This window comes from Lithobates pipiens, unplaced genomic scaffold (assembly GCF_037356315.1).
Source record: "Lithobates pipiens isolate NorthernLeopardFrog02 unplaced genomic scaffold, aLitPip1_a1.2 Scaffold_25, whole genome shotgun sequence".
NCBI lineage: Eukaryota > Metazoa > Chordata > Amphibia > Anura > Ranidae > Lithobates > Lithobates pipiens.
In genome coordinates, this window is record NW_027507787.1 from 43048472 (window position 1) to 43072779 (window position 24308).

General features: G+C 41.7%; 1 protein-coding gene across 4 annotated transcripts in view; it reads right to left on the reverse strand.

Moving 5' to 3' along the window:
- MARCHF8 (membrane associated ring-CH-type finger 8) overlaps nucleotides 1-24308 on the reverse strand; it is a 385964-nt gene that overhangs the window by 101803 nt on the left and 259853 nt on the right. The window contains exon 1 of one of the 4 annotated variants that reach the window (XM_077454378.1): nucleotides 18276-18714. The exons of the other annotated variants lie outside the window; for them this stretch is intronic. Within the exon in view, the coding sequence (XP_077310504.1) occupies nucleotides 18276-18305 (30 nt within the window). The 5' untranslated portion in view covers nucleotides 18306-18714. Of the gene's footprint in view, nucleotides 1-18275; nucleotides 18715-24308 lie in introns of those variants that run through there. 4 annotated transcript variants of the gene reach the window in all.

Here is a 24308-nt window from a genome sequence, read left to right on the forward strand (position 1 = left end):
TGAAAAGTTCAAGGGGGCCGAATACTTTCGCAAGGCACTGTATGTGATAAAACGTACTGAAAACTGCTGCTCTCGCACAAAACTGAACTGATTTTAGAAGCCAAAAACTGGTTTGGTCACACAATTTACAAACACCATACTATCAGTGGATATCCAATAGAAGCCAACCTATGCTTGCTCCTAGTGGTTTCTAAAAGCCACCTCGGTAAGTTATATGCTGGTAGTGTCCACTCACTGCTACATATTGTATTACACTCAAGTATATATGGGTCAGCTGATAGCATCACATGGCTTCTAATACCATCTCTATGCCAACAACACCTACATTTATCTCTCTACCCCTCAGCTCACTCCATCAGTCTCCTCATGCATCACTAATTTTCTAACAGACATATCAGCCTGGATGTCACACCACTTCCTCAAACTCAATCTATCCTAAACAGAGCTCATAATTTTTCCTCCCCCACGTGCCCCTTCCCCTGATCTCTCAATGGCACAACTATCAGCCTATCCCCGCATGCCATGGTTTAGGTATAATCCTGGATTCTGATATAGCCTTTTGGCCCCACATCCATTCACTGTCCAAATCTTGCCACCTCAACCTCCTCAAAATCTCTAAAATACGTCTCTTTCTAACCAACGACACAGCTAAGCTCCTAATTCACTCCCTGGTCACCTACCACCTCGACTACTGCAACGTCCTCCTCATTGGCCTACTTGTACATAGACTATCCCCCCCTTCAGTCCGTTATGAAAGCTGTTGCCTTGCTCATTCATTTTACCAACTGCTCAGTGTCTGCTACTCCTCTGTGTCAATCCCTCCATTGGCTCCCACTCACTCAACAAATCCGATTCAAAATACTAACAACAACTTACAAAGCCATCCACAACTCTACTCCCAGCTACATCACTAACCTAGACTCAAAATACCAAGCTGATCATTCTTTTCGTCCCAAGACCTCCAGCTCTCTAGCTCCCTTGTCACCTCCTCCCATTCTCACCTCCAGGACTTTTCCTGAGCCTCTCCCATCCTATGGAACTCCCTACACCAATCTGTCTGATTATCTACTACTCGTTTGCTTCAGAGAAACCTATCCTACATTCACACAACTGTACTTTAATTTTCTCAATCACCTTCTACCCCACAGCTATTACCTTTTGTATCACTTGACCCTCCCTCCTAGATTGTATGCGCCAACAAGCAGGGCCCAATGATTCCTCCAGTATTGAATTGTATTGTAACTATGCTGTCTGCCCTCATGTTGTAAAGTGTTGCGCAAATGGTTGGCGCTATATAAATCCTGTATTATAATTTAAACAAAATTACGACATTGGCAAAATCTTCTGTGCTGAAACAATCAATTCTAGAGACCCTAGTATCTATGGATACAGCCAAGTACAGATACACATGGATTGATTTTTACAAGTAATGCATTGGATCAGTTAAGATAGTGAGCATTTGTGAGTGCTCATAACTGTTTCAGAAATTTTTCAATATACTGGAAAATCTTTCTGAGCAATGAACAACTTCTGCTCTTAAAAGAGAAATTACTAATGCTTTATAAATGCACCCAAACATTCTGGTGGCATGTAACATGTTCCCAGTTTTGTATCGTCTTCTGCAGCATATCCCCAGCCAAAAATGTAGCATGTCCACGCTCTCTGCCCCTTATTTCCTGTATTAGGTCTAAACTATTTTATTAAAACCCAACTAGGGCCACTCCTCACATGTTAAAATCATCAAACAGACTTGATTTTAACATATGAGCGGCCCTAGGTGGGTTTTTTTTTTTAAATGATTTGGTCCTACTGCACTTAGAGGTGCGTTTCCTCCCTTGGTTGGGTACACAGAGCTTTCTTCTGACCTTGGATCAGCTTGTCCAAGTGGATGGACTTTTTCAGATTGGGCTCAGTTTCTTTTTTTTATTCCTCGAGTGGAGGCCAATCCACCTGGGTGCACCTACGGTTTGTTTTTTATTGTCCTTTATTAGGTCTGCAGTTTATGACAGTCCTCTCAAGCGTTACATATATTGAACATTACGAGTGGCCCTTTGGTGATGTCAGGGGCTGCATTTGAGGCTCCCTTCAGCTGATGATTTGACAATCACTGCAATAAACTTTACCCCTGATATTTAAAACAGTGACTTTTTCTATTTTTAACCTTTTGTGTGCCGTGGTAGGGGGTTCAAAGGACTTGGCAGTTCATGGGGTAGGTGTAGCAGTTTATCTTTCCTTACCAAGGGGCAGTTAAGTTGATCAACGTAACCCCTTTAAACTCTTAACTCTTTGATGAATAGTACAGTATTGCCACATAATGTATTCATTGACAATAACACTTGAGATGACACTTATCGCATCGTTACTAACCATTAACAATGACGTGAAGGCTAAACGAAACAAAGAAAGACAGTATTGTGAAGTAATAGAGCAATGCTGAGTAAGGTACACTTAAAAAAGGCACCTAAATACCTTTTTAGCACCTTTTTGTGGCACCCACGTGACTGCTCCCTTATTTGCAGGGCAAAGGGTAAGGAATAAAGCATCAGTGGCTCATCATTTCCACCATACAGGACATATAAAATAATGGACGGCTTTTCAGTGGGGATAACAGTGGTACTTGCTGGCACAGTGTGTTTTGGCATGTACAGTTCTAGTCTATCTGTAGGATTGTTTAGACTGAAGGCAGTGCAATGAGCGCTGTCACTTTAAAAAAGGAGGTGGCATTCTCACAGCGGCATGATTCATAGAATATATTGAATACATTGCAATGTGAAACAACAAAATGTTATACTTTACTGGTTTAAAGGACAACACCCTCCAATTCATATAATTTAGATTTTTAGATTTAAAACACATTTTAATGCATCACATCCATTGTTTAGATGTCTATCAATCTCCTGACTGCCATTAGAGACACTACTGACCATTTTAAAGCCCCAAAATTTACCACTTTGTGGTATAATCATTAAAATGTGCAGAATAAAAAGCTTTGCTGTTAAATGTTGGACCAGAGTTCACATGTTTCACAATTTCTAACCCCCGTATTAAAAACAAGATTGCGAAACTCTTCTGAAACAGGGCGTAACTGATTACATTGACTATCTTAGAGGAAGAGTTAGGTTCCCTATGGGTTTATCAATAACTGAAAGTTGCAAAAAAAAAAAAAAAATGTAATACTGACAAACGTCCTGAAAATGTTTTCTGAAGTATTTATCTAGAAAACGATGTAGAGAAGCATATCCTTTTTGTAATATAGAACAGCCTAGTTAATACCTAATAGGGCCACCATCTTGAATACTTCATTATTAAATATAAAAACGAAGCTCACATAATACTCACTGGTCCAACTAGGCCTCATGCACACTGGACGCTTTTGGACGTTTTACAGCAGCCGTTTTTGGCTTCAGATGTTTTTTTCTACAGTCAAACTCCCCATCATGTTATCCTATGTATCCATGCACACATTGGGTGTTCAGTAGTTTTTGGCTGAGGCATTTTTTGGCTTTAAAAAACTCCCAAAACTAGTGGGTTCTGAGAGGAGTTGTAAAAATAGTTTAATGCCAAAAAACACTGATAAACTCGCAAAAACGTGCCTGCTAGCGTGACTTTTTTTTTTTTTTTTTAATTGATCAAAAAGTAAAAATGCTAAAAACCACTATTGCAAAAACGTTGAAACTCACTGCAAAGCTACTGGCGTTTTTATAACGTTATTTTAATGTCCATAGTGCATGAGGCCTAAAGCACCAACATGAAAAATAAGAAAAAAAAAGAAAAGGGAGAAATGGTCCATTCATTCATATTTATTCTCATAATTACAGAATAAGCTTCTGCATCCACATTTAAAAAAAAAAAAAAATTTAATGGTCACAATTATTTTAATTACAGTACTGCAATGAGTAGACTTGAAATTAAATAGAATTGTCAATGATGTGACAGTTTGCAATGATCCTGCCACAAGATGGGTTAAATGGAATGACAGTAGGGACAACTGGGAGACGGCTGCTCCAGAGTCTGCAGGCATCTCACAAGGTGGACACTGTGGGGAGGAAATGGTAGGTTACATCAGTCCCTGCAATTACACTGATGGGCACAGATGGCCTGGAGTGCTACACGGTAAAGTCACAAGGGACATAACGGGGGGGGGGGGGGGGGGCAGGTTGAAGTAATTTAAAGGACAGGCAGTGATAAGGTCAGGGGGGTAACCATGTACAAAAAGGATTTGGATTAATACTATTTGTTTAAACTGATGAACCCTTATAGAGTGCAAAATGCAACATATTAATCTGGCCAGATTGGTTGGCGGTCTGTGTGTGGGTAAAGGCATAAATCCAACAAATCATTCTCGGGGGACTAGTGATTGGCCAGTTTAGATTTATTACCCGATCATTGTTGGTTCCCTGAAATAACAGTGTCAGTTATGTCTGCCCATGCTACCCTCTCACACACACTCGGGCAATCGGATAGTTTTATCATTCCAATGAAAAATGTCTGACTGCCATCTGAGATCTATAGTTTGCTTAAAGTAAATGTAAACTTTAAAGCTGTCTATATATTTTTTTTTCTTCGTTCAACCAGTGGGTTGCATAAAAAAAAAAAAAAAAAAAAAAAAGACCCGATTCCCCCATCCACACACTTGATATGGATGGAGGAATCCTCCCCACTGAGCCTTTGTATTCTGACAGCAGGGAGTCTTCCCAGCAGCCACAATTCAGTGATCACTGTTGCCTCTTTAGCCGGCAGTATTGATCGATAAGGAAAAACTCAACAGACTGGCTGTCTACAAGTCAATCAATAGATCAACTTATGTACAACCAGCCTGCCCATACATGGATTAATATCTGGATGATACCTGCTGAACTTTGACCCATGTATGGTCAGCTGAACAGTGAGCGTTTCTTATTTGCTTTGTTGAAAATTCCAGAGAAAGTGTTTCGTTATAGCTGCAGTTCTTTCTGAACATCTTGTGAGCTGATAACTTTCGGTGATATGATAGATTGTTACAAGTGATCTCTGTGGTCTACATTAACCCTCCCCTTTATGTTATGGAGTAGAGGTAACAGGGAGGTGTTCTGTAAACACCTCCTGTCCTAGGGCGACAACATTGCTTCTCCATAGATAGTGAGTACAGCGAGTGTTGTCAAAAAGTATGTTTTTGGCAGAATAACTAGGTGAAAATAAAGATGGGGGAAGGAACTAAAGACCAACGCAGCCACCACAACTAAAGACTAATACGCTTTAATATATTTAAAGTGGTTATAAAGGTTTCAATTGTTTTAAAAAAAAAACAAATGTTATATTTACCTCCTCGGCCCCGAACCTCTTCTTCTAGGGTCCACCACTGGTGCTCTAGGCCTCTCCACTTCTGTGTACGCCACCATAGCATGTCTTTTGCTATGGGGTGCACACGTAGGCTCGCTTCCAAGCCAGGCTGTGTGCGTCCATTGACACACACAATCACAATGCGGCTTGGCCACACCCCTCCCGATTCCTCCTCACAGGATATGACTGACAGTAGCAGGAGCCAATAGCTCCCACTGCTGCAACAAGTGAAAGAAACTGGTGCCACTGCAGTTAATCACAGCACCGGATCGAGATAGGACACGGGGGGGGGATTGCATTAAGGTAAAACATGTTCTGCCTTTAGAACCACATAAAAGCAGGTGTTTCACCATAAGAAATTGACAGTGAGATATCTGTCCATCAACCATCCCATGGCTGCACCACCTCAGCATGAGATCGCCCTTGGCTGTATGACCATTTCCACTCTAACATTGTGTAAACTCAGGCTTTTTCAGCAGGCTACCACCATAAAGTGACTGAACACATCGATATACACTTCAAGTGATATTAAAGCCTTTATTTGTGTTGCAATTTCTACTGCCGAGGTAAAAATTTACAATGACTGCTGCTTCTTGATGTGTTAAAGTTGCCCCCCCCCCCCAATTTCAGGTAGAGCTGGCCCCCCTTTCCTGCTTCAGTGTGCCTCCTTTCCTATAGAGCTACCTTTTCATATGTTCTCTTGGAATTGGACTACAAGTGAATGCTGCCTGCATCGACTTTCACAGACAACCCAGGAGGACAACACACAGAAGGTATTCCTCGACTCCTCCTCCAAGGGAAGTGAATGTCAGCAGCTTCTGAGGTAATGCCTCAAGAGCCATTGTCAATCGCTTCCCTTCATGAGCGCCCACAGATCTCATTTCAGGGGGGGGGGCATCATTTTAAGGTCACCCCTGCTCCGCCCCTTTTTGACTGTCATTATCACGGTCAGAGACTGCAGTACAGATACACCCAGATACATTACACCCCCCATACACCCAGATACATTACACCCCCCATACACCCAGATACATTACACCCCCCATACACCCAGATACACTGATTGTGCACACTTTTGACCCCCCCCCCCTTACCCCTACCTGCAGATGCCCATAATTACCTTGGAAAAAAACAGAGGCATGCCTCGTGTATGTAGTCCTAATACTCCTTGTGGTCCTTAAAGTCCTGTGCCAAAACGCAGGCACCGTCCCCATGTTGGACAAATCTTATGAATGCAAGGACACCTATATGCGCTGGCACAAAGAATAATGGAACATGTAGTCCTGAGATTTGTGACAGGTGATGTTCAGAGGGTGTGCTTCTCCAACTGGAAGTTCAGGGAAGCGGACACACAAAGCAAGGGTGTGTGCCTGTAAACACACAAAAAAATATGTTTCTGCACTTTGCGGGAAGCTATAGTTTATTCTCTTGTATACCGATGCAAAATGGTCTCTGGTTTAAAAAACAAAACAAACCCCCCCCCCACCCCCCCCAAAAAAACAAAAAAAAACAAAAAAAAAAACAACGAGGTTTTGGTACATTGGTATTACTGGAATGCAAGGCTGACCAGTTGACAATATTTTTCATGAACAAGATTCCCTTGAGGAAGATCCTTTTCAAGCACTTTTTATTCTGTATTATACGCTGCTTCATTGTATAGTATGTCGATGTAAAAAAAAACATATCGCAAATCTGACATTTGAGAAGCATTTCATGCTTGAAATACATTAACTATTTTAAAAATTCAGAGATACAAATTACAATACTGGGAAAACGAGTAAACAGAAAAAAAGTTTTACAATAAAAAAAAAATAAAAAAATAAAAAAAGGCCATAAACTACAGTTACATATGTATTAAAATACTAGAAAATGCTAAAGCATTTGGATTCAGATTGGCTGATCAAACGATTTCCTGTATGTAAAGCTAATTATGTAAATGACAAGGTATACAAAGTCTTGCTATCTTTACAAACAATGCATTAGGAATCGACTCGTGTTCTATTGACACCATCCAAACGCCATTCTGCCAGGACGTCTATACCACGATGATTCAACAAGCCTCTCAGCTTTGCCATAGGGACTGTAAATAGAAGGACTGACAGGCAAAGTGCTCACCTCCACGCCAATAAATTCAGCCAAGAAATTTGAGAACAGAAGCACGAGTTGGCAAGAAGCGCCTGAACGGAGGCACAGCTTACGTAGGAGAAAGTACTCTACCATCTGCATACCATGCTTACAATAATCTCACTTACTTTACAACACACACTAAAATAAATATCCAGTTTATTGATATCTGTTTAGTATTCTTATGTTTCATACTATTCATGTTCAAGTAAAATTATTGTAAAATTTAGTCTAAAAATTAGTAGAAGTCTTTATCTTGTCACTAATAGGGATGAGCCAGATGTTTGAGTCGAACGTAAGTTCGACTTGAACGTGGAGTGTTCACCAGTTCGCCGAAAAGTGAACATTATGCGGTGTTCGCGGGAAATTTGAAAAGCCGCGGAACACCATTAAACTCTATGGGACACTAACATGAAAAACCAAAAGTGCTCATTTTAAAGGTTTATATGCAACTTATTGTCATAAAAGTGTTTGGGGATCCCGGGCCTGCCCCAGGGGACATGTATCAATGCAAAAAAAAAAAATAAAAAAAAAAAAAAAAAGTTTAAGGGGAATCCCAAACCAAAAAAATAGAAAATTGCGTGTGGGTCCCCCCAAACTCCATACCAGGCCCTTCAGATCTGGTATGGATATTAAGGGGAACCCTGAGCAGGGTCACCCATTTACGTCACAGAGTTGCCCCGCCCTCAGCTATATAACAGAAAAGAAGAATCGTCTCAGTGGCAGCCTCCCGTGGGGAAGGAGCTGCTGTGGCTTTTTTTCTTTACGGCTCGTCGGGTGGTGTGAGATGGATTTACATCATGGTACATTTTTTTTTTTTTTTTTTTTAATAAGTGTTCAATTTAATAAGCCAAAGTGTCTCGTCTTTTTTTCTATTTTTAACACTTTTTTTCTAAAATGGTAGGGGTACAATGTACTCGCTGCCAATTCACATGGGAGGGGTAGGATCTGGGGGTCCCCTTGTTAAAGGGGGCTTCCAGATTCCGATAAGCCCCCTGTCCACAGACCACCACAACCGCCGGGCAATGGTTGTGGGAATGAGGCCTTTGTCCCCATAAACATGGGGACAAGATGCTTTGGGGGGACCCCAAAGCATCCTTCCCATGTTGAGGGCATGTGGCCTGGTACGGTTCAGGAGGCAGGGGCGCTCTCTTGTCCCCCTCTTTTCCTGCAGCCTGCCAGGATGCGTGGTCGGATAAGGGTATGGTATGGATTTTGGGGGGACCCCCACGCAATTTAGAAAAAAAATTTTTTTACATTGAGTTTCATCTATATTGCCGAGACCCGACAATTTATTATAGCCGCAATCAGTTTTAAATTACTTTTTTTCCTTTTGAAATGTCATTTTGCTGTGGTACTGTTCTAAACACGGGAAAACTGTGCCACATTGTAGGCATACTATAGGGTCCCCCCCCACGGCATGATATTTAAAGGAATATTTCATTTTTATGGTTTCATTTTAAGCATTATTAAAATCACTGCTCTTGAAAAAACATCAGTTTTTAAAACTTTTTTTTGCATTGATACATGTCCCCTGGAGCAGGAACCAGGCCCCCAAACACTTTTTATGACAATAACTTGCATATTAATCTTTAAAATTAGCAATTTTGATTTTTCATGTTCGTGTCCCATAGACTTTAACGGTGTTTGTCCGAATTCTTTGCCTGTTCGCAAGTTCTGGTGCCAGTTCTGTTCGCAAGTTCTGGGGGTGTTCGGCTCATCCGGTCTCTAATATCACATCAAAGTTTTTACAAAAGCTCTCAGGTGACCATACACAGACAGCCTACTAACATAATTCAACAATTTACAGAATATAAATGATAAAAAGGTACAAAACTGACTGCTTGAGACCCAACCTTAAAAGGGAAAATTGATCAAAATTATTTTCCTTCATAGTGTAAAATACATTTTTCTGACAACCCTATTCAATTATCAGTGAAAGCTTTCTGTTGCCGGTTGGGCAGGTTGTTGAATGACAAACCATTTATAGTACACTTACAATCATTTTGAATCAGGAAGATATTTAATTGTTTGGTCACAAATCAAAGTGCATTCTCTAAATGGTCATCCAAATGCCCACATTTTACGTAGTGGCAGGCTTCAGACAACAGAACTGCATAAGAGCCATCAGATGTTCACCAGTGACAATCATGGTACATGGATTAAAGTGTTGGTCCACATTAACTCTGTAGCCAGTTATAGAGTCCAAATAACAGATCGATCATACACAAGACTATATAATATGCCCATTTACAAAATCTCACTTGTCAAGAAAACTAGCTGGAGAAATCATATATCCATGTTCCATTTCATTACAACATATCACAAAATTGTAACATTATTCTGTACACTTCTGCAAGAATACAGGATCATATGGATGGCCATTAAGACCTCTTTGTCCAGTCAAGCCATGCTGGGTTGAAATTATCACTACAACTACTGTCCTTGTTGCTATACAATAATCCAACAACAACCAAACCTTTACAGTAAAGTCACAGACTATGTAACTGGAAACTCCCTTTCCCAGCCATATGACTTGATTTAGGAAGGAGCAGGAACAATATTTCCACTAAGCTTTGTAAACTGCGTTGTACTTGGAGCCTATATCATACAGTGGGGATTACTTTCTGCATAAGTGAAGTAAAGTTTCAGCTGTTATTGAGGGCTCATTCATACAAGAATGCATGCATTAAAGCATATTGTGTTGATGTGCATTGACATGCACTTAAGTGTTTTTGAAACACTACTTTTTATACTTAAAGAAGTATAGCCAAAGCTATTCTGGATATACATTTCCTGGGGATCACAGGAGTGCAGTTCGTTCTGCACTCCTGTGACCCATTTTCTACTGACATCACAAAGCTGGTCCAGGCTCGGGAAAGATACCGACTTTACACCCGGTATCCACCCTCATGCCTGGATCAGCAGCTGGATCAGCCGATCAGTGAGCCGCTGGGAGACTGAGTGAGTTACTCTCAACCTCCCCTCCACAGCTCAGAGCTCCAGTGAGCGCTAGAGGGGTAGAGCAGGGAGCTTGTGACTGACAGTGCAAAGGGGAGAACTGAGCGATCAGTGGTCTTATAAGAGAAAGCATCGGGCCGAGGGTGAGTATAACTTTATTTTTTTTGTAAAGCCACACTTCTCTTTTAAAGAAGAATTCCAGGTATAGTATATTTTTACATAGTTACATTGTAACTACTGTATAAAATAAACTATAACTGGCCCCTGGAAGCTGGAAATCAATGAAATAGACAATGACACTCTAGTAATCCCCACTTACATCCGGGTCCCCTTCCTGAGTGGCTGGCCTAATGTATTGTGAATACAGAAGGTCGGCTGTTCAGCACAGGTGCCATTTAGAGAACGCTTTGCATGCATGCACAATGTTCTCTGATTGGACATGGTGGTGAGGTGGGATAGTGGGGTAGTGACATCACATCAGAGACATCAGAGAAAGCTTGGCATTCATTCAGAAAATGAATGGTGAGAAAAGCCACCAGTCACTATGAAAATGCATGGTGTTCTTGCCTCACTTCCTCAAGTGATTATAATGCCCTGGAAATGTGGAAGTCAAGAAAGTGTAAACTGGAGGGTTTTAAAGCTCTAGTTAGTATTTCTACCCCTGGGGTTATGTCATCAGATAAGATGGTGGCATTGAGCATACACCCTGTAGAGGGGGACCACTGCTAAACATTGTACAGGTTTATCTGCAGTTTTGGTGTGCTCGCTTGGTGCGCATTATCTGGTGAGACGAAATGGAGACAATTAAAATGTGATGCATGCGCTGTGACAACTGGAATACTTATTGAGAAACCAAAAAACACTCTTCATGGGATCCTCATGAATCTATGAGCACATGTAAAAGAGTTAAAACATTAGGAAATGTTTATGTCCACTCTCCATATAATCTAGCTGAAAATATCTGAACCAGAAAAACACAGGCTCTCAAGATGCAATAGAGGCCTATACACAATTGTCCTTTTCTAGCAGACTCATTTATTTCCATCATCCAGTTCACATCTATGCATTACAGTGTAAAAGAAACTCTCCAAGTCCATTTACACGTGTGTGCTTTACCGCAGAAGTATAGGTGAGAATGGGCCATAAGAGCGTGTCCTCTTTTGCTGTATACCAGCATGATGTGATGACACATTTATCAGGGTATCAATCAGGTTCTGACCTTTATTACAGCAGATCCTCCACTGCTAGTAAAGGAGGTAAAAGCAATACTTTATCCTAATTTGTGATTCAGTAGCTCCCAATTTTAAAAATGATAGTCTGCTTTTCCACTGGACCAGAGTTACAGAAAGGAAGTTTTGGAGCCCGATGACACCGTATCAAATACTAAGAGATAAAAAAAAAAGCGTTATGGCTAAGATACTAATGGTCCACATACAGTACATACAATCCAATGAGATTGCCAAGCAAACGTCCAACAGTCCGAGATGTTTAATAGATCGGCACTCTGATTTACTGCTTAGAAGAGTTTTTAAATGCTGCATTTACTAACACTAACCCAACCTGCCCTCTTGAAACTTTTCCAAGTAGTAAACCACAGTGCAGATCTATTTGGTATCTGTTTATCTGGGATGGTTTAACCCCTTCTAGCTGGCCTCCTCCTGGCCCTTTAAGGGTTCTAAACTCGGGCTCAGGCGGGCATTCGAGTCATGTGACTGCCGTGATTGGCTGTCATAGCGGTTACATAATCAGAAGGCTCCCAATTGCTAGTATGCATCAGTTGTCCGGTAATTGCCGGCTACCGTGCGGAGAGCGAGCTTTAAGCAAGGTAAGTGGTTTACACAGGACCACATATATGTGGCCGCTTGGCGTGAAGGACCCCACGCCAAGAGGCTGCATATGTGCGTTTGGCCGGCATGAAGAGGTTAAAGTGGAACTAAACTGCAATATTTATCTCTCCTTCAACTGTCTTCTACCCAGGTGTCGGGCTGCAGCCATCTTCACTACTTGGGTAGGATTTGCACTGGAATGTAAACTGAACTGCGTACAGGCAAGTACATTCCAAAGAAGATTGCAAGCAAGTAGATTTATTTAACTGCAAAAGAGACATGGCATGTCTCTTCTGCAATAAAGAGCCTGCCTGCTTGCAATTTTGTACTGAGTGACTTTAATTCAGCTTTAAAAACAGTCAAAATTCCTAAGACCTGATGAAGGAGGAGTGTGTTTGGTCCCCAAAATGTGTTGGCCTTTCTGCTATGAATCAATTTTTTCATTAAAAACCTTGAACTTCTGGACATTTGGGGCTCTCACTGGAATGTATATATGTGGATTGCCAACTCTGGGTGCAGAATCCAGCGCTCTGTTTTTGTTTGTGTTTAAGATGTTAATAGCGGCTACACACACCAATATCTATAGTTGACAACCCATTTTATCAATATGCTACACACAGGGAAGTGGACTTCTATCAATTGCTAAGAGATCATTGTAATTTATATATCATAGATTAAACAAGCATAATTAACATGTGCCTGAAGACGCACTGACCAAGCGCTCACAATGAATTGTTGTTTGTTAAATACCCATATGGTTAGGGTAAGTAGCAGTAAAAGGGTGGTGGAAAATCCACAGACAACAACTTGAACTACCAACAGAAAATGGGGACCAATATGCAGAAAATTCGGCAAGTAAGTAAAACCAGACTGATCCGCAGCTCTTAGCAGTTAGGACCAGAAGACAGATCAGTTGAACATGTAGGAAAAAACAAACGCCAAGACATTGGATCACTGGTACCCACTAACCAAGCGCTCACAATGAATTGTTGAGTGTGGCGTTCATGTGGTCAGGTGGAGGTAGCAGTAAAAGGGTGATGGAAGATCCGCAGATGACAACTTAAATCGCCAACAGCAAATAGGGACCAATATACTCGGAATTCATCAAAGTAGTGAGGCCAGACTGATCTGCAGCTCTTGGCAGTCCAGACCAGGGAAAGGATCCATTGAACATGTAATGCCGCGTACACACGGGCGGACTGTATGGCCTACTTAGTCCGTCGAAACACATTTCAGCGGACAGTCCGCTCGTGTGTGGGCTTCAGCGGACTTTTTCAGCGTGCAGTCTGGCATACTAAGTATTTCGGATTTTGCGAAATTCTGTCCGTCATACTTTGATTTCAGCGGACAATCCGCTCGTCAGTAGGCTAGTTCGACGGACTAAGAATGGCGCATGCTCAGAAAGGATTTACACGGCGGAAGGGTGCATTGCTGTGTATTGGACTTCCTATTTCTAGTCCCGTCGTACGTGCTGTACACGTCACCGCGCAAGCTTTCGACGGACTGTTTGTGCATCCGTGTGTGGTCAAGTCCGTTCATTCGAAAGTATGACGGACTGTCCGTCGGATTGTATGACGGACTAAGTAGGCCATACAGTCCGCCCGTGTGTACGCGGCTTAAGAAAACAGGTGCTGGATCAGTAAAAATGCACCAACATTTATAGATTAAAAGATATCCAGACTTACACTTAAACTGATGAGAAGCAGCTCCAGGAATAGAGGTGAAATCTACTGAACACAGCAGGGCACCGGAGGATCGGTGAGTCGATGGATGGTAAGCCAGGCTGCCAGGAAACCGAATGGTTTGCAAGGTCTGTGACAGTAGCTAAGGACCGTGGGCGGACATACGCATTTTGCAGCTCCACCCCTTTTTCAAGATGTATGCCCCCCCCCCAATATCCCTCGCTAATTTGGCTGCAGCAAGAGAACTGTCGCAGACATTGTAAACCATTGGATTTCCTGGTAGGCTGGCTTACCATCCATCGACTCACCGATCCTCCGGTGCCCTGCTGTGTTCTGTGGATTTCACCTCTATTCCTGGAGCCGCTTCTCATCAGCTTAAGTGTAAGGCTGGATATGTTTTAATAAATAGATGTTGGTGTGTTTTTACTGATCCAGCACCTGGGCTTCTGCTTTTATAAACTTATAATCAGAAATTATCGATCGTATCTCTGTTTCCACCATGTAATCTCATAATCCGATTATTCAAAACACAATCATATTCACAAACAAAGCAAGTCAAAGTGATTGATCGTTTCCCACCCTGGTCAATTAGACTCAATTTGGATCAGATTTGATCAAACTGAGTTAAGGCCCCATTCAAAAAGTGGTTCTAAAAGCTTTTTTTACCTTCATGCATTCCATGCATTAGGATTGTACAACTTTCTCTGTGCAGCCCACCCCCAGCCCCTCCTAATACTTACAGGAGCCCCATCTCGTTCCAGAGATGTGCATGACAGCCTCACCTCTCCGGGGACTCTCCCTCCTCCTTGGCTAAGACAGCAGCAGAAGCCCTTGGCTCCCGCTGCTGCCAATCACAGTCAGTGAGCCAAGCTGTGGTTCTGTGTGTGAATGGACACAGAGCTGCAGCTCAGGAAATACATTGCTTGGGTGCCCACATTGCAAGCGGCTTGCTCTGGGGGAACTAGGCAGGAGGGAAGGGGCCAAAAGCGTCAGTGGGGGACCTGAGAAGAGGAGAATCGGGGCTGCTCTGTGCAAAGCCATTGCACAGAGCAGGTAGGTATGACATTTTTTTTAAATATAACTGTAAGCATACACCCATATGAGGGATGTGATTTACCTGCACCAAATGCACAGGTGTTCTTGTGCATCTGCGTGCAAACAGTTCCATTCACGTCAATTGGGATGCAGCAGCTGCACGGACACAACTGCTGCTCCTAGTTTGACAGCCATGTGGGTGTGGGTATGTGTGCCTTAATGCACACAGTCTACAATCGGGGACCCGCACCTGCACCCAGGTATGTTATGACTATTCGATTGTTTACCTATTCAATCATTTTGATTGAATTGCACATGGATTGGATAATAAAGTCAAAGTGTGTGTGGCCACAATAACAATGGATACTACCTTTTGTAAAGCTGTAAGGTTGAACCAGGGTCACCAAACGCATAAACTAGATTCTCTAAACGAAACTAAATCCTGGTACACACTGGCCAAACATCGGCCAGTGTCAGCCAGTTCAAAGGAAACTGGTCGACATTCGGCCACGTGTGCAGCAGCCGATCAGGACCTGATTGGTGCCCAAAGTCAATGGCTGTAAGCGCTGACTGGTGTCTTCTGGTGGGGGGGCAGTATTTTTTTTTTTCGTTCAGCCTGCCGAGTTAAACAAAAAAACAAAATTGTCAGTGTGTACCGGGCTTTAGGACATGTTAGATGCAAAGAACAGTACATTCCTATTCTGCCGGTGAATTCATGCATACTACATTTTTATTTGGAGTAATTAACTGACATAATAAAGCCCCACCTTCTTTCCTAGATACCATCTGATCAGGAGGCACTATAACAAATAGTAGTGATACACATAACGGCTTGAAACAGACACAAGGTGATTAGTGATACCAGACTTGTGTTTTTCTTCTTTTGTCCATTGTCCTCCACCACAATGATTCGTTCCATTAATGGAAGTGTGACTGTATTGTGTGTTTATCCCCGGTAGGATTCCTGGGTGCTTCTATTTATAGGCAGTACTTTACGTATTTACATATATACACGGCCTAAGGGAGTGCCAAGCAATTCCACATATCCTCACCATTCCTATCCTCACTAGGTTAAATGACATTCTAATCACAATAGGAACTATAAAAAGGAACAGAAAGCTAAAATCTAGAACAGCTGCTGAATACAAATAGAATTGTTATCAATACCAACCAAACAAAACCTTTTTGAGAGAAAATGTACAGTTGGAATCTGATTGGTTGTTATGGGTAACTTCTCTCCATACATTATACAATGCTCTTTTTTGATTACATTTAGAAGGCCTGCTTGACTATATACAATCTGAAAATGTTTAGGTTTCACCTCATATTATATGGTTTTGGTAAATCTAAATGGAAAAAAATAGTACAATGTATGGCCAGCCTAAATTAGCCTTCTGTTTGCGCATGTGAAATAACGACCTAAGATTGTAAGCTCCTTGAGGACAGTGACTGGTGTGAACATACAGTATGTAGAGCATTGTGTAACTTTCCGATGCAATATAAAGAATGGCTGATGCACAACTAGATACACAAATGCAGCGCGCATATATATTATATATATATATATATATATATATATATATATATATATATATATATATATATATATATATATATATATATAAATAAAATAAACTGTGACCAAATATACCACAATATAATAATAATAATTATAAACATATGAATAATAATAAGTGTGTCATTATCTTATGGTATATTTGTTCACAATGTATACTGTTATTTTATACAAATGATAGATTGTGTATTATATATACACACACACACACACACACACACACACAACCATACACTTATACTCATTAATTCTAAACATATGAATAATAAGTGTATCACTATCTTATATATACATACATACATATATACACACATACATACATACATACATACCATATATACACACACACTTATATTAGTTTTCACTTTTTTCTGTTTATCTCCAGCCCTGCTGGATGCTGTATATACATTTCTTCACTTTTTCACAGCGCAGTAATAATTTTTTTGATATTTTGAAGATACACAAAAGGTACCAAATTACCCCATACTATAAAAAAGGGTGTAATAAATAATGACTGCTTTTCCTAGCTTATAGACAGACGTACAACAGCTAGACACAAAAGGTAGCCTGTAGCAAGTTCCTATAGGTGGCCAAAGTAACTCGATTTCGGAGCTCCAGTTATGTTCCAATATTCAGAAATCCGCCTCCTAAACAGATATCAGGCACTGAACATCATTTTAATGAAAGAAAACTGATACCACTGAAGTCCCAATATTTATTTCCTAACAGGTGACATGACTAAACCCTGCTAAACCCAACTCCCAGTTGTCCATCAGATGTGAGGACCACAGCTATAATCCTAGTCATTTAGTAGGCATCTAGACACGGCTTAGATTCTGCAATGGAAAGATGAAGTGAGCCGTGTTGGCCTCGGTTATCGGAGGTCCTCCAGAGCCCATAACTGTGCCAGTTCTGGGCCTGCGTCCTGGCATATACACCAATTCTGCACATACACTAATCCCCAGCGAAGCATGTGATCGTTCTGCTTCTCTCTGGGGATTTCACACAAAGCCAACAGTTTCTCCGTGCTGCAGTGATGTCATTATTTTCCTCCAGGTTACTAGCATCTACAGCACAAACAACAAGTCCAGGTCCCACCGGGCAAACCATGATGCACCTTTGCATCATCTCACCTATCACCGGTGCCTTTCGTCACCTATGCCAAGTGCTAGAGCCCACGTTAAATTAGGACAATAAAGACAAAAGAAAGCAGAAAAATTCTCTATTGCCAATACCATTTCATGTTGGTGCCGGGCGAAAGCAGGCAGCGCAAAGCGATGTGAACAAAGAGCCTTTGTTTATGTTGTTAGGGGATGCTCGAAGGATCCCCAGGGACCCACAGTGTTAACGCTGAACTCGACTCTTCTCAATTACCGTACAGTGCAACATAAATAATCTGTAAGTCTAATGTACACACTGCAAAAAACACTAGATACCTGTATTGTCGGAGAGTCAGGTGACTACGGTGTTCACCAACACAACTTTAAAAATACAAACAAGTCCTACCGGGCTAGATGTTCTGCTACAACACATTATTAAAATTATATATACACCTGAATGATAACATAGGGAGTCATCAGCAATACTGCAGATAAACAGTAACAGTAATACATTGCTAATAATACATTCTAGTAATAAACAGGCCAACCTCTTGGGTAAGTGGCAGCGTTTCGAGTGTTGTATCCTTGTATACAATTGACAGCAGTTAAATAATAAATCAGAGATTTCTCTGCTGACAAAGCATTCCCCTACCTGAAGCTTCATTTTCCAGCATGAATGCATCAGTGTATCCTTATTAGAGCTTCCTCCTCTTGCATGACTCCAGTAATCCCGACTAAAAGGATGAGGACGGAGCACATCTGCTGTCTGCCCTACATTTTCCTGGAGAGGGAGAGGTGGGGGGAAAAAAAAAAAAAAAAGTTGACTTGCCCGGGCTTGTTGCAATCTAGCAGGGTTAGCAGAGAGGAGAGTGGTCCTAGCTCACTTCCTCCAGCTGATTCTTGTGAGAGCAGGCGATGGATGAATAATGTATGTGCTTCTCTTTATCCTCCTTCAAGGCCTGCTGCCCCCGCCTCCAACTACACATTTCAAATACTACACGGTGCTTTCGTGAGCTGTGAGGTTACAGCCACAGCATTAAAAATGCAGCACCCAAAACGAGACAAGAGGATAGCTACCCATGCACGCGTGCCCGGGGAGAAAGCAAAATAACCAGCACAGCTGCTATTGTGTCACAAGTGTTGTGTTAAATAAAAGGTATTGTGACACACACACACACGAGAGGATGCAATGCAAAGCAGGGGTCGTGTGTCAACACGCACAGGCTGTATCTGGGCTCTGCTAAAAAAAACAACACATATCGCTTAACCATGCATTATAAATGGCATGCAAAAAATATCCAGGGCCTGTCCATTTTTGTGCCTGAGATTTTTTTTTACATGCTTTGTTTACATTTGCATCAGAAATGCATTATTTTTACATAAGAAGCCAGCTTAAAAAAACAAACAAAAATAAAAAAAACAATACAAAACAAAAAAACAAAAAAAAAAAAAAAAACAATGATAATGCAATTGTTTAAAATGTAAAAAATATGACAGCATAAAAAAAAACTTTATATTTAAAAAGGTGTGCATGGTGACCTGCGTTTTACACTCGAAAATTTAAAAAACGAAACAAATAGTTTTAAATAATGCAGCAACACATCAGACAACCGATGTAGGACATCCAACGTTACCGGTGATTTATTCTTCCAAAGCAAACCCACATTTGCACACTGCTACTGACTAGTATTCCAATGTTTCTCTTCTTCCTCGGTTTATTTCCCTCACTCAGCTAATGTCACCCCACGAAACAAGGATGCTGTGCAGTTGCACATTGTCCTCCTCATCAACCAATGATATCATTTGTTGTTAAGAAGTTGGCGGCTAAAAGGTTGTAATGGCGCTTTTTCTGAACTGGATAAACGCAGATTACTGTTAGGCTTGATGGCGCTGTGATGTATGTCTGCATTTTTCTGCACCACATCGGACAGAACAACATTTCAACGGGACTTGAATGAAGTGTCACTATGGGGTTAAGTTACTAAAACCGAAGATTGCAAAAATCTGGCGCAGCTGTGCGTAGAAACCAAATCAGCTTCCAGGTTTGAGTCCTCATTCACACTGAACGCAGCTTTGAGTCCCGGTTCACATATATGCAATGCGGGAACCAGCACAATTCCAGTACGGGATCCCGCATCGAATGTCACCTGCCGGCGGTTCAGGTTGACCTATGCGAACTGCTGTCAATACAAAAGTTAATGACACCCCCCAGATCGGTTCGCAGATCGCAGTGCGAACTGCCAAATGGTGCAGGAATCGGATTGCATGGGATTCCAGTGCGGAGCAAGAAAAAGGGTCCTTCACCATTCTGTATGTCTGTATGGCTGAATTTGGATCGCACAGACATCGCATTTAATCTGCACAGCAGTGCGTTGTCAATCACATGCATAGACTAACATTGCACCAGTGTAAACCCAACCTGAAATCAGATGAACTCGCACGATTTCAAAGCCGCATTTTAGTCAGACTTTGATGGCGACTTGAAAGACGTCTGTGCGGGTTCATGCACAGTTGTCTATTGAAAGTGCCCCCCAAAGCTGCTAAGATTAGTGCAGGAATTGCTTTTGGAAATCAGTGTGGTGCCGCAAAGTCAGTGTTGCACCGACTGGGATGCTCCTATTGCCGGCAATAGACTCCAATGTGAACGGGGGCTTATTGTCAAAGCTTAACTGAACAAGCTGAAGTAAAGGCCCTTTTCACACGGCTATATGATCAGATCCACCTGGCAAGTTTTTCAGGAGGACCTGATCCGACCTTGCAGTCTCCTCTATGTGGCGATGGCAGAGGTCAGCGGGCACGTCTGCTAACTGCCGCCGCCGCCATCCGATCCAATCATGCCTGCAAAATCCAGACGAATGGTGGTCCTATTTTCCATCCATCTGGCGGATGGGATGAAAACGGACAGGCGGTTCATATATAGCATATCCAGCTATATGGCTGGATATGCTAACAATTATCCAAGTCTATGGCCATCTTTATAGGTGGAATATTTCACAGTACTGACTTCACAGCAGATTACACTTTTGTTTACTGTTGCTTTTTCCATGCCCCATGTTTCTTTGCTGTTATACCCCATACACATACATATGAATAAATCAACTGGGTCCCAAACTGATCTTAAAGCAGGACTTCACTGCAACTCAGCACCAAAAAACAAAAATGGTATTTAATTAATTTTTAATATTCAAGCCAAACGTCCCAATCCATGTCTCTATGCTTAATTTTGTTGAGAAATCATTATGAACCCCCTACCCTAGCATTATGACCATAGCCATCTTGAGTAAGGGCAAGTGATTCATGTAGTATTTACTTCCTGGAATCCCTCTGCCTTTAGCTCAGGCATCAAATCAAGAGGGTGTGCTTAGCTGAGAAAGCCACTCTTCCCCTTCTTAAGACTCCTCCCCTTCCTGGGATGTATGACATCATTTGCCTAGGAATGGAAACCAGGAAGTAACTCAAGAAATGAAAAAAAAAAAAAAAAAGGTTAAAACAAGCAAATACGATATATTTTCCTATTTATGAACACTAGCAGCATTTGGATTAAGAATTGCCAAAGTTCCACTTTAAACGATCATCAATTGACCTCAGACTGATCTCAGATGAAACCTTTTCCCTGAAAGCATCTGAACATGTTCTGTGTTTGGCTTGCTCTTGTAATCCTAAAGCCAAAAAGCTGGCCAAGTTGATTTTAAAACCGTGTCGAGTTTTTACGATCCAAAGCTACCTGCAGACATAGAAAGAAAAGCGACAATGGATAATAATCCAACCCACAAGTGTGCACAAATACATACCCTCATATAAAGTATACAAGCGAATGAGCAGCATAGAACAGTGTTTGGCAACCTTTTTTCAGTCAAAGCACCCTTTAAAATTCTGCACATCTCGAGGCACCCCATTCTAAAATGTAAAAAACATAAAAAAGCATAATGCTGCAAGACATAGGACAACCTACGTAGGACATCCAACGTTGGCGGTGATTTATTCTTCCAAAGCAAACCCACATTTGCACACTGCTACTGACTAGTATTCCAATGTTTCTCTTCTTCCTCTGTTTCTTTCCCTCACTCAGCTAATGTCACCCCACGAAACAAGGATGCTGTGCAGTTGCGCATTGTCCTCCTCATCAACCAATGATGTAATTTGTTGTTAAGAAGCCGGCGGCTAAAAGGTTGTAATGGTGCTCAATGAAAAGCTGTTGCTTTGTGTAACTAAAAGGCAGGCTTCATCCAAACGCTGCCATTTATACAATCTTTGGGCAATTTTTATGCATTTTTCCAAGGCACCCCTGAAGAAAACCGAAGGCACCCTGGTTGAAAAAGGCTGGCATTGACACACCGGAAAAGTTCCAGTTTTGGAGGGACAAAGGGGGTTATCTGCAGAATACAAAATCCAGACAGGCCAATGACATTTTTGCCTCAAAGATATCCCAATATTTGATTTTACCAATTTTACAGAGATGAGACCATACTCCTCTATTATCTTTGGGCATCTATAGTAAAATGAAGTCCATTGATGTGAAATATTCTCCCATTATTATTATCTATACACAATTTAGATAGCGCCAACAGTTTACACAGCGTTTTAGTAGAAGAAGGGGGGGGGGGGCACAATTACAGTACAGTTCAATACAGAAGGGACAGGAGGGCCCTGCTCATAGAGCTTAAATGCTAAAGGGAGGGGATGGTAGTACAAAAGGCAATAGATGCATTTGATGGGGGGTGGATCAGGGACAGCTGTTGGGTGGGTGTGGTGTAGGCTTCTCTGAATAAGCGAGTTTTCAGGGATCTCCTAAAGGTGGACAGGTTAGGGGCTGATCGGATATAACGGGGCAGGGAGTTCCAGAGGATGGGAGAGGCTCTGGAGAAGTCCTGAAGGCAAGCATGAGAGGAGGTCCCATCTCACTGAACAACATCCTCAATGTGTATATAAAATAGATTCACTTTGAGATAACAAAACAACATCTCTCTGCTAACTTTGAATGTTATCAACTGGATTCCTCCTTGCTGGGGTGGCGATGAGCAAAATCCTGAATAATGTATGCAGGAGTATCAAACAGCATTGTGTACCAGGAACAGATTGTGATTCTAAACTCCCTTTCAAACCTCCTAATGAGCCTTATTAAAATTACTATGGCAAGATGACCCGCTATAGTCTAATCAACATTTTGTTACCGTTTTAATTTAAATGTCTAATGAGCACTCTTCAAATGCTTAAATACCTCATAGCATAAACCTGGGCTCTAATGCATAATATCACTTCAATGTTCCCGGCATAACGTGTTTTAAGAGAACATTTCCATTTTAAATCCAAGTAAACATGCAGCAGCTCATTACATGCTATGATTAGATAAAAGGAGATGTCATTTTAGAAATCTCTTTGTGGATGTTTACAGAACCATTTAACAATGTGTTAGACAATTTTGACAATTGATGACAGATGTGTGGCAAGCCCGATATTTGAAAGTAATGCAGCATTAGGATTGATTGTGAAGGTTAAATGTTGACTCGTGAATGGTCCCACATGGTATCACATGCAGAGATTTTCCAGCATGTTGGCAGATTATTCAGTAACCAGTTATTTTTCTTGATAGTGAGAGGGAAGGGGAAGGGTCTACTCTCCAAGAGCATGCTTATATTCATGGCATACCCTATTGAGTACAACCTGAGCTCCTGGTGAGGCCATGTACACACATAACAGCCCCATGCAAGATAAGAACTTTCTAATGGAAGTTTCAGAAGGGGTCTCCAAACTTATGAAACAAAGCGCCTGTTTATTGCCCTTCAAACTTTAGGGGGGCTGGACTATGGACAGTGGTAATAGAAAATTCCCTGGCATCGGTGGGAAAAAACAATGCCATAGGCTTGGTGGTCATTTGGGAGAAAAAAAAATTGTCATCATTAGTGGGAGTAAGAGTGCTCCAATAATGGAATTAGTGGGAGAAGGAGTTCCCCATCTCTAGTGTCAGTGGGAGAAATCGTTCCCCTATCTCTGGTGTCAGTGGGAGAAATCGTTCCCCCATCTCTGGTGTCAGTGGGAGAAATCGTTCCCCCATCTCTGGTGTCAGTGGGAGAAATCCTTTCCCATCTCTGGTGTCAGTAGGAGAAATCGTTCCCCCATCTTTGGCGTCAGTGGGAGAAATCGTTCCCCATCTCTGGTGTCAGTGGGAGAAATCGTTCCCCATCTCTGGTGTCAGTGGGAGAAATCCTTTCCCATCTCTGGTGTCAGTAGGAGAAATCGTTCCCCATCTCTGGTGTCAGTAGGAGAAATCGTTCCCCATCTCTGGTGTCAGTAGGAGAAATCGTTCCCCATCTCTGGTGTCAGTAGGAGAAATAGTGCCCCAAAACTGGTGTCATTGGGAGAATTAGTTCCCAATCTATGGTATCAGTGGGAGGAATAGTACCCCATTGTTGGTGTCAGACTGCCGGTGGAAGGAATAGTGTCCCAAGAGCCAGATAAAGGCAAGTAAAGAGCCATATCCAGCCCACGGGCCACAGGGTGGAGACCCCTGAGCTAGAGGCTCACTAGTTTTGCAGAGAAGGGCACACAACTGGTATCCCATTTCTTGTGAGTTCAGAAGTTTAACAGTAACAATCTGCACCCGAGTTTTCAGCCTCATGCATACTTGGACATTATAAAAATGCCAATAGCGTTAGCTGTAAAAAGCTGTAGAATGAGTTTTGCAGTA